This window comes from Theobroma umbraticum, unplaced genomic scaffold (assembly GCF_002168275.2).
Source record: "Theobroma umbraticum cultivar Fairchild unplaced genomic scaffold, ASM216827v3 scaffold_95.0, whole genome shotgun sequence".
Taxonomy (NCBI): Eukaryota; Viridiplantae; Streptophyta; class Magnoliopsida; order Malvales; family Malvaceae; genus Theobroma; species Theobroma umbraticum.
This window is the reverse complement of record NW_018397257.1, coordinates 10,477,915-10,490,030: the sequence shown is the minus strand read 5'-3', so window position 1 is coordinate 10,490,030 and position 12,116 is coordinate 10,477,915. Positions and strand designations below refer to the sequence as shown.

General features: G+C 32.8%; 1 protein-coding gene across 1 annotated transcript; it reads right to left on the bottom strand.

Moving 5' to 3' along the window:
- Positions 1 to 1,828: 1,828 nt before the first annotated feature.
- Positions 1,829 to 5,559, bottom strand: HERK1 (hercules receptor kinase 1). The gene has a single exon (XM_021422241.2). It carries the CDS (start codon positions 4,842 to 4,844, stop codon positions 2,346 to 2,348), a length of 2,499 nt encoding a protein of 832 aa, XP_021277916.1. The 5' UTR covers positions 4,845 to 5,559; the 3' UTR covers positions 1,829 to 2,345.
- Positions 5,560 to 12,116: the final 6,557 nt, after the last annotated feature.

The window sequence follows — 12,116 nt, the reverse complement described above, 5'->3', positions numbered from 1 at the left end:
AGAAGTTTCAAATGAACTGCAAAAAGAATTGGACGGTACTGTGCAATGTCACTAATAGGTTTGTTTAGCACTAATAACTCCACGTTTTAATCTTGAACAAAAGGGGAATGAAGTTTGGTGATAGTCAATATATTACCGACATGCCAACTCATTCGCAGAGTGACAGATAAACATGAGTCTGTGAGACTCTCATAATTTCTTCCAAATGTAAATCCATGACTTTGTATGGGCATATACAACCCAGAATGATGAGAAAAGGGTCCAAAAAATTGAGTACTTCCTTTCAATTTTATACCAAATAATTGGTGATTCAAAAACTCAAAAGAAAATATCTGTTTAATTCCTTTGGAATCTGTTACCTACATGGGAGGTTACCTTGTATATTTCTGGAAGAGGAAATGGGGTAAAAATTAAACAAACCCTTACCCAATATAAGTGCATCTAGATCCCTTAAGAAGCTGTGAAACTAGGGAATTTGCTTGCTGAATCGTGTGCCCTTTGTTTCCAGCAGGCTTCATCCTGAGTTTTTGCCCATTTCCAGCCTACTTTATCCCAAGATTGGGCTCAATCCATAAAGATTTAAGGCAAATTCGGTGCATGTCATGTGCATTCATGCTCCCCCATCATTTGTTGCAGCTGCAGCCTGCTCTTTGATGGGCAATGGATTAACAATTGTTTAGCGGAATCAATTGTTCTTAAGGATGATTCTAGCAGAGATATTAACCGGCCCATTTACTTTATAATTTTCATTTTCTCAATATGAGAAATCTCGTTTGAACGGGTAGGTCTGAGTACTTGAGTTGCTTCTAAAACAAGTATAAAATTCAATAGCAAGATCCCAAACCAAGCCAATATAAAGAGTATATTTAATTTGCTACTCAATTATTAGCTTAAATAAAGAGCATGGTGGGTTCTATTATCTGGCATTGGCCCTCATACCAATACCAGGAAGCTTAGTGATTATCATTTGCTGCAATGCAAAGTTCAGATATTACTTAGTGGAAGAATGAATGCGAGAGAAAAAGTTAGAACTTTCTTGCAAGAAAGCCAACAAAAAGAGTTGTCATTGCTTGCTTCTTAATCCTATCAAATAATGCTTGAGATTCCTTTTTTTTTTTGTCATAATTTTATTAGTTGTGAATCATGCATGATATAAATATAATTGGCTTGAATGTATGGAGAGTGAGATACCCGTATATATGCCAAGTGGATGTGGTGCAAGGTAGTGCTTCAACCATTGAATTCATCATTCACAATCATGTTGGGTAAACTGGAAACGTCAGACAACTGCAAATGCAAAATACAAGGGCAGAACTGCTTTGCAGTATGAAATTTAAATGCAGACTCATAAACAACTGGAAAATGGAATTAATCAAGTTAGATGTGATTCAAGGGCGACAGACTCCATGATTCACTCATCGATTTGTATCAACTTTGTTCTTCAATAAAACAAAAGCCATTGGCTCAATTCTCTTCTTTCTAATGTAAGTTGTGGCTTATTTTTTGGGTGCAAATATATTAGGCTTACTAATTTGCAAAATTAGTGGATATAGGTAAAGTAAATTGCTTGAAGTGTGAGGTTTTCCATGGTGAAAGGTGGTTGAACCAGGAAATCTTTAAGGAGATGTCCTTTTTTGGAAACTCACAGATGGGTTTTTCCCAATGTTAACGAGAACAAAGGAGGCTCTAAGCAAGAATCATGCATTAGCCGCTTAGCAAGTCATCAGGTGCTTATGCAACAACCTGGTAGAACAATTTTATCTCCACAGTTCATGTTGATGCAGCAATATAAAGAGATAAAAGCACACCAAGACTGTCGAAAATGGGATAACATCAAGAAAAGAATCAATTTGAAAATAATCACAAACCCATCACCCGCAAAAGTCGAAATGCACCTTATAGCAAATTAAGTTAAAGGAATTGCAAGTTGAAACCAAACAAGCTACATGAAAATTTTTAAATTGCAACATCTCTGTCAATTTCCTAAAGCCCACTTGAAAACTTCCACCCCTGCTGTACATGAAAGAGCTCACAAACACTTTTATGCAGTTCCATTTTAGAACACAAATAGTTTTGAACAGTTGCCTCTGCAGTAAGGGCACAGCTTCTCTCTGGTTTGTTTGATGACTAACCAAGCAAAACACATCATGGTATAGGATGATGAACTGACATACTGATACTACCAACGAGAAAACAAAGCAATTTGAACCATCCCACCGTTTTAAACAAAATAAAGAAAACTATCCTACCTACTCAGATGTGGCAAGCTGTGATTAATCAGAGAAAACCATGTAAGCATTGTCAAAAGAGAAGCTTAACCCATAGGATTTTCCATCTCATACAACTCACCTGCCTTCAGACTTAACCAGCTGTGAGAACACTTTACTCATTGAAACACCTGAGAGGTCATCCACACTTGACATCTCAAACTGTGCTGAAGAAACAGTGGGATCAAGCTGGCTGAAATTGTTGATTTGAGGAGAAAGCTCGCCAATCATGTTTGTGCTGTTTTCTTCCGGATCACCTTGAACAACTGCCTCCTGAAGTTGAAGTGCATACTCCAGATTCCATAAGACATCTCCCATGGAGGGCCTGTCAACACCAAAATCAGCCAAGCACTTCTCAGCGGTTTCCCCAAACTTCCTTAGAGAATCGGGCCTGATATTTCCTATGAGTTTAGGATCAATTATTTGCTCCAACTGTCCTCTCTTCTGCCATTTCATTGCCCATTCAGCTAGATTTACCATTTCCCTTGGAAGTGTTGGATCTATTACTGGTCTTGCACAAAGAACTTCAAACAAAACCACTCCAAAAGAATATACATCAGATTTTTCTGTCAGTTGTTGCCTTCTGAAATATTCTGGATCCAGGTATCCAAAACTTCCTTTCACTGCTGTACTGACATGGGTCTGATCAATTTCAGGTCCTGTCTTTGACAGCCCAAAATCAGCAACTTTGGCCATGAGATTCTCATCAAGTAAAATATTTGCCGACTTCACATCACGATGAATAACTGCTTTTGCATAGCCTGTGTGAAGGTAGTGGAGTCCTCTAGCTGCTCCAATGCATATTTCAAGCCTTTGTTTCCAACTTAAACTTGGACAACCTGAGCCGTAAAGATGACTCTTGAGTGTCCCATTCTCCATGTATTCATAAATCAAGATCATCTCATTCTTTTCATCACAATAACCAATAAGAGAAACCAAATGGCGGTGGCGGAACTGGGATAACATCTCAATTTCAGTCTGGAACTCAGCAAGTCCCTGTTGGGATCGTGGATTTCCCCTTTTAACAGCAACTTTTGTACCATCATTCAGTTCTCCCTTGTACACCTTACCAAAGCCTCCAATCCCAATAACCCAACTTTCATCAAAGTTGTTTGTGGCTTCTTGAACAGCCAGAAAAGGAATGCGGTAGCCTGTATTAGAAATGAGACTAGCAGTTGTTCCATTGGAGTATTTGCTCCCCATGGTGTGAGAAGTTCCTCCATTAATTGAAAATGGAAGCCATGTCTTTGATTGGCGCTGGCGTGCCAGTTGTCTTCTTTTTCTACAAAACATGAAGAGAACTCCTGCCAACAGCACTCCTAAAGCCACCCCAACACTGATGCCCACTATAGCACCAACTTTCTTCTTTGAACTTGAACCAGAAGCATTGACAGTTCCTGAGCCAGAAAGGCTGCCATCAGAATTGTTCAGTTTCATGATTTCCAGCCCATTTAGTATGGCATCCGGGTAAGTACCATGTAAATTAGATGGGCCAATGCTTATACGAATCTTACTGCTAGTAGCTGACTCTGTAACATAATCCATATAGTATGCACCAGCCAAAACATTAGCCAAATAAGTACTCAGGTCAAGATCCCGAACAACCATTGAGGAGTCAATATAAACATTGAAGTACAGCTGGTAAAGTGCAGTGCTGACAATATCACAAAAGTGGAACCTAATAAGATACTGAAATCCTGGATCCACATCGAAATCCCAGGTCACATTGAAGTTGCTATTGGGGTCATTCAAGGAGTTCATCCTGGTGCAGGTACCATAGACAGAAGTTGGAGCAATTTCTTCTGTTGACCCACCATCCATATACTTGACAGCATTAGTATTTGATACACTTAAGGCGAGATTTTTTTCTACAAGGAAACGCTGATCAGGCACCCATGTTCGCCCAAGGGTATCATTCTGAAATGAAACTGTAGGTCCCCCCATATTCACCCTAGCAACTGTCTCTAGCGCCTGCCACATCAGGCCTTGGAATCCCACTGATGATTTAACAGAACTAGCAGCATCTGGAATGAGCACATCAGGGACTGAAACAACTTCTAGGGCATTTATAAAAGCAAATGAATTCTCTGAAGGACTAAATGTGATGACAAGGGTATTGGAGGTTACATTAACAGAAAATTCTTTGACAAGAGGAGCTTGCACACCGAAACTGCTGAGAAGGACATGGTTTTCTGTGGATACAGCGAAATTTGCCAAACTCATATTATAACTAGCATAAACAAATGGATAGAAATAAAGGCGAATCCAATGTCTTCCTCGTTGGCTGATAGAAAATGTGTACTTAGAGACACCAGTAAAGACTCTTGCTGTTTGATAGAGTCGTGAATCATCGGAGGACGTGACAACTTTTGAAGTGTTTCCAAGAACATTTTCTGATGTAGAAAGGAATTTTGAGGCCAAGTTATCAGCCATGAAAACTCGATCACCCACTGTAGTATTAGTAGGTGATCCACAATCAATGAGGTAATTGTCTGCCGGTGTAAATTCTTTAGCAAAGCATGCAAAAAACAAGACTGAAGAAACCCAGAAAAGCAATTCAAATACTCTAAAACCCATCTTTTCAAAATCCTAGAAGAGTAACAGAACGAAAGGCTGAATCCTTTTGTGCTCAACAGGAGCTGAAATCCAGGGTTCTTACAGAAACTACTACTGATTAATAGCAACCCATAGCAGAAATCAAAAATCAATTAAGAGAACTGAATAAGGAAGACAAAAACTGGCACCTAGACAGATCATGTAAGCTCCAACATATGTTCTTCTACAGAATGTCCACAAAAACAGCTAAAATGAGAAAAACCCATCAACAGAACAGAATAAAGAAGTGAAAAGGTGGAACCTTTGAACTCCAAGAGAGAGAAACCCGTGTGAGAGGAGCCCCCTGAGTGGGATATCAAATCTTTTATGCACCTCTATGGGAATTTGGCAGGGTTTCAATTGCAATTTTCAATACAGATAGGGTGCACAAATCCTACAAGGCACAAGCTGGTATGAACCTGGTGACAACCTCAGATATTGACAGTTTCCAAGACTTTTTGTGTACTTAAATAAATGGGGGAAGCAAAATGAACAAATAAAACAGAACACCAAGGAGTCAAACCTGGTGGAACAGAACAAAAATCAAGCCAGGACACAAAAAAAAACCCAACTTTTTAGATGTCTAATTTCAGGTTGGTAAATCACTGTTGGATAAAAGTAAATTTTGGGTCGTAAGAGAGTGAAAACACAAAAGCAAATATTGAAAAAGAAAACAGTAACATATTTAAGGCGAGAGGTTTTTTGTTATGGCTTTTAATGGTGGTGGGCAGTAACAGAAAGGCTATTTACTCCCCACACTGCTAGTGGGGTAATGGGGTTTCTAAAAGAAGACTGGGGAAGCTAAAGCCTTCTTCTTTGCTATCTTGATGTCAAATACTCAAATTGGAATAAAAAAATTCAGAAAAAAGAAAATTAAAAAGTGAGATTTCTGTCTAGTTGACATTTTCTGGAATTGATGGATGATGGAAGGGTAGAATGAAGTTGCTTCTTTTTTGCTTTTCTTTTGTTTTCCCAATGGGAATTCATAAACAACAAACAAACCAAAAGCTGGAGCTTATCAGATAACAACCCCAGTGACACTATTTAAAAAATTAAATAAAGACAAAGAGCAAGTGGCAACTACTCCCAACCATCTTTACTTTTATTTTTATTTCTCACAAATCAAAATTCTTTTTTTTCTCAAACTTTATAGATTTAAGTTAGTTATATAAAATGTCCACTTGAGCTCAAGTGATGAATGAGGTCAATCCCACTCATTCAATCTCACCAAATGATTGCAAAAAAAATTTGTTGAAAGCTTTTATCTTTGATATTGTATCAAAGTTTTAATTACTAATTTGGCTGTTTAAAAAAGATATTAAAATAATTAAAATTTAAGATTAACTCGAAAGTGTCATATTTAAATTTAAAAATAACGGAATAAGAGATATTAAAATAGTAATGGAGCCATAAGAGAGCATTGAGCTCTCTTTTCCCATGTCCTTTCTGAAAGGAAATGCAATCAATAATTTGGGTAAGGGTCACCATATTTGCTGCTATAATATTTCCCATTGTTTTTGTTCTGTCTCATCTCTCACTATCTCAGGGCTCTTTTCTAATTCCTTTAATGGTCAAAAGATGAATTCCATGGCTGTGACATTGAAGAAGAATCATGCTTAAATTAAGCGTATGTCACGGGGATGAATTTCCATCCATTGCTCCTTCTGAACAAGGAGAATTTAAGTAAAGGAATTCTATTAGCAAATCTCGCATTCTTTATCTCACTCAATCATGCATTTCAATAGTCAATTATACTGCAAATAGGATACTCGTATATCACAATCACAATACTATTAACTTAATTACTTATTAGAATAAGATTATGCTTAATTTTTTTATATTAATTTAATTTATAATTTGTATAGTTATTATACATGAAATTTACGTCTGATATTAAATTTTTCGAAATAGAAAGGCCAAATTTATAAAACGAAAACATGACAGTTGAGACTATAAAAGAAGACAGCGAAATGGACTGTGAAAGCACAGGCAGATGTATTAATTTCCAATGTTGATTTATTAAAATAACTTTAATTGTTTATTTATTGAGGTTTTCAATTAATTATTTCTTTACTTTACATAATGTTGGGATTGATTAAAGCTAACAAATATTTGCTGTCAGTCCACCTTAATGAACAATTTAAAAGGGGGTTAGATGCTTTAGATTCTCTCACGTATAATAATTATTTGTTTCCATTGACTCCTCCATTTGGGTAAGCCATGTGAATTTGCCTCTTCATCTCATAAATCCCTATATTAATTAATTAATTAATTATACTGTCCTTTTCGATTTGTTTCGCCGTGATTTTGGCTTAGCCTTCCTTGGAGTTGTCTCTATCTAGAATTTAGTAGTAATTAATTAGTTGCTTGGATTAATTAACAAAGTCAATTATATCTTTATTTTTAGAGTTTTTTTTTTCTGAAATGTAAACATCAATGTATTAATAAATTAGAGCATATAAATTGAGCACGAAACAGGTGCACACCTTACAAAACAAAAATATTCAAACTTTTGATTATAATGTTTTGAAAAATTCTTAAATAATTTTAAAAATTTAAATAATTTGTATTCTCTTATTGTATTTGATCAAATCATTGTATTTTTATTTTTAAATAAATAAATCTTTAATTATTAATTAATTAATTATAATTTAATTTTTTATTTTTTTATGTCTCGTGGCTTTGATATAATACTAATATAAATAGTAAAAAATATTACCTGATTATATCATTATGTTATATTAGCATGTATTATATCATATTAATATGTCATGTAATATAAAAAATAAATAACATTTTAATTAACATCAATTAATTAATCGTTAATTATAAAAGCTTGTACAATTCAAAATAAAAGTATAGAATTTAATCGATCTTAAAAAAAATAATGATTTATTTGAATTATTTTAAATAATTTAGATTTTTTATAAGTATTATGTCAAATACAAAATAGAGATTAATGACATAAACCATATTTCATTAAAAAAACCGTAATAATACAAAATAATAATTTGTTTTTGAATCAATAATTAACTCATAATTTATGATATTATACTCATAATTTTGAATCACTAAATTAATTTTGTAGGCAAGCTTTCGCTTTCAACCGACTAAGGACGAGGGAGAGAGAAAGAAGAAAAGAAAGGAATAATAACTTGTGGGGAAAGAAAGACAAGGAAAAGAAACGAGGGAAGGCAGTACGTGGAGGCCAGTTTCTGGTCTGTATGAGAACAGATGGAAGGCCATGAAAAATGGAGACCTAACTTTCAAGCAAGCAAGTCCACATTCCACGACAGTAGCAAAAGAATATGTTGGGGACGACAGGCATTGCGTCTTGCTAACATTTGCAGCTGCGTTAACGTTTTAGGCATCAATCAAACACTTGGGAAAATGACAAAACTAAAAGAATCTTGCATTATTTGTAATAAAATTCAATGGTTTTTAGGTTTAAATTCTAAAAATAAAATAAAATTTTGAATTACAACCCACATTTTTTTTAATTCAATTAACACTAAAAGCAATATGAAATGGTCAAGTTAATTTTCTTGAGACTTTTGATAAATATCTTAACAAGGCGTGTATTGAATGCACTACAATACTAGAAAAAAAATTAATACAAAGATCGATTTGGATAATAAAAAATACCCAACTTGACATGGAAAAAAACGAGGTAATTAAATTAATAACTTTAAGTTTAATATGATATATATAACAAGGAAGAGTAAACTCATCCACATTTATATAAGTTTTTTTTTTTGGGATAATACAAATAACTTTCACCTATTGAATGCCGGCAATAATTCCAATATATCATCTTAGCTGTTGCCAGGACAAATTAGGGTACTTTCCTGGCTCCCAATATCAATTAATTCTATGTTCATTTTTAGCAATTTATTTTTCTCTATTTGTCTCAATTTTTGGACAATTGACATTTTTTTTTTTTGCAACTGTCTAGCACTAACTAGCTACTTGCTATTGTTATTCTATTATTTCATATTATAAAGCATACTAATTCAATTGGAATGGACAATGTGAATCAATTTCTTCTTCTTTTATAACATTTTTTTTAAATCAAAGCTTAGTTCAATTTCCACCGCCCTGCGTGCACACCATTTATCAAAAAAAATAAATAATTCATTAATTAGGGTTTAATATATACATTGATAAATTCAAGATTTTATATGAAAAGTGATTAAAATATAATTATACAGAATCAAAAGTTTATATATCTTAAATTATATATATAATCATAAAAAATTAAAGAGTTAGGACCGTCACCACTTTAACTTCACTGCTGATTGCATGGAGTGATAAATAGGAGGAAAAAAAAATTCAAACGAAACATTCACATCAATAGAGTTGTTGGGGAGGTGGCAACTGGGCCAATGTTAGCTAATACCCAGTTTGTTTTTCTTGCCTTGTTATGATGTTAAAGCTAAGGCATTGTCAAGGAGGCTGATCAACAACCCATGAATTTATCTCTGTGTTTAGACACATCTAAATGTACATATAAAAATGCCTAATTTACTAACATATATATGGTTTGATTAATCAAATTTCATATATCAGAAGGGAAGAGCTTAAGATAACTACATGTTTTTTTTTTGGTGAATTTGTTATTGAATATTTTTTTATATTTAAAATCTCGTTTGATTTTATATATAATTTTTTTGTAATTTTATTTTTTAAAAATTAAATATAAGATCTGAAAAGCATTTCAATTTTCACTTGATTCGACCTAATGTTTGGGGCTTGGGAAAAAGTAAAGAGAAAATATTGGCCCATCATTCAAGATTTTATTTGTAGCCCAAAGTCAATTTGGATATAGTCTCAAGCCCATGTCAAGTTTAAATTTTCAGGGCAGATTTGCCTTGTGTGATTGGGCATCGTGGGCCTTCTAAAAGGATAAAGGTCATACTATGATTGATTTTCAGGCTTTGAATATAGAGCCAGTATAAATTTTTAAAGATTAAATTAATCAAATTTTAATAAAAATAATCAAAACTAATCGAATAATAATAAAAATGAAAAAACTGAAATCAATTTATTTCGATCGGTTAATTTAGATATATTTTAAAAATATCAATTATATTATATTTAAAACATATACTAATAATAAATTTTTTGATCATTTCAATTGTAAATTTTGAATATAAAAAATTGATTGAAATAATTAAATAACTACTTCTCCTAATCAATTCATTTTGAAATAAAAAATCGATCCAAATTAACTAAATTCAATTAATTTTTATCATATTTCGATTTGAACCAATTAATATTCAAAACTTGTTTGGCCTAGCTTTTAGAATTAAGCTATTATTGTTTTTATGAAAAAAATAACTTTTAGAATTAAGCTAAAATTGTTTAGTAAACTATTTAACAAAATAAATTATATAAATTTTAATTTCAATTAAAATTACCATAAAGTGTATTCATGTCATCTTCAATCACGTAATAAGTTATAATGTAACGTTTCAAGTTTATATATAATTTCAAATGTTAAAATCAAAAAAATTAATAAAAAAACAGAATAACTCTTAAACTTGTATAGTAGTAATAATATTAGATTTTTATTGATCTCAAACCATAATGCTTTAATTCCTAAAAAATAAAGAGAAAAGAAGAAGAGATATATTTAACATTAAAATTTTTTTGGTAAAAAACAGAGAAAGCCTTTAAATAGTATTTAAATGCAATTTTGAATTTTAGATTTTTATTCTCTTAATCTTTGTAAGAATAAAAATTATAGATTTTAACATTCTGTTTTTTTAATAGTTTTTGTAGAGAGAGGTAGAGGAGAGGGAAATCATGATTCACGTTGAACAATGGTAATTTGTAGAGGGAAGGAGAGGAGAGGGAAATTGACGGAGAAAAGGGTATTTTTTGAAAACTTAATGTGTTTTTAAAAAAAGAGAAGAAAAAGCTTCCCTTGGAGCTTTTCTTTAAGTTTTTTTTTAAACTTTGTTGTTTAAAAAAAATTATTTTTTAAAAGCTTTTCAAAAAATCATACTTGTCTTGACTTTTAATTTTAAAAAGTAGATAAGCTGAAAAAAAATCAGATCAAATAGACATTCAATCTTACATGTACATGATGAAAATAAAAATTAAGATCTTATAATTTTCAAGATTTGAATCTAAACCATTAATTAAACTCAACTAGTGATTTTTTTAAGCCATTAAATGATATCCAAAAAGAAAAATCCCATGAACAAAGGCTTTCCACATTTTGATCTATGAGCTAGTAATGTTTAGAAGCTAAATTAAACCCAAAAAAAAAAAAGATATGAAAAGAATATTCATCAAAAGGGTGAGATATATAAAACTTAGGGTTTAGCTTAAAGAATATGCAATGTTGTTGACTCAATCGTATCTTCCTACAAATTTTATTCTTTTGATAGAAATATCTATGTGCTGTTTCTACCTTTATAACATAACAATTAAAAGGCATTAAACTAAATGATAGGATTCTCCCCAGTGCACAATTGATCCAAACTGCTGAAGTTATGGCCATTGACAGGACCTTCTCCGAGTAGAGAGGTACTGGGCAATTATCCTGTTTGCAGTTTGATCTTTGAGTCTTCCCTTGCTTAATTTACTTGGCGTTTCCCTAGGCAAACTCCAAAGTTTTGATTCAAATTTTCAACTTGTGATCTCTGCTCGCAATTTTGCAGCTTCATCGACTGGCAGACAATATGCTTGCATAGCCTCAGGAAATCACCCTTGGTTTTCCTTTCATTGACAAACACAGCAAGTTGCCCAAGAAGCAACATGCATGTTCACTGAGCAACGTGCAACTTTTGCTATGGTATACCGACTAATAAGGGAAGAGAAAGTCAACGCTCTATGCTTTTGGAAAAACTGAACATTGAAGGCATGGACTGATTTGAAACTCTTCCAAAGTCAATCCATGTAATATGGTGTGAATGGGTGTTTGGGATAAACAGCCCTAAAGAGACATAATATTTGCACATCATTATTCTACACGTCAAAGATTTGAATTTCTATGCATCACATTCTTTAAACGCGTATGAATTTTATCATTAGTTTTATAAAATAATACAATACATCCGCAATTAATGCAAATTATATTCGAATGTTTATATAGATATTTTTTTAAAAAATTAAATCTTAATTTCAACCAAGCTCAAGTGCATAAATCTAGCTAGTGATCCTACTACTCAAAACCCAATAACCCAAAAAACCTTAGTAATTGGTTTTAACCAGCTTGAAGGAAATCCACACCAAATCCCAGAA

Coding starts and splice junctions, on each gene's coding strand:
- HERK1 (XM_021422241.2), bottom strand. CDS start 4,844: ATGGGTTTTAGAGTATTTGAATTGCTTTTCTGGGTTTCTTCAGTCTTG.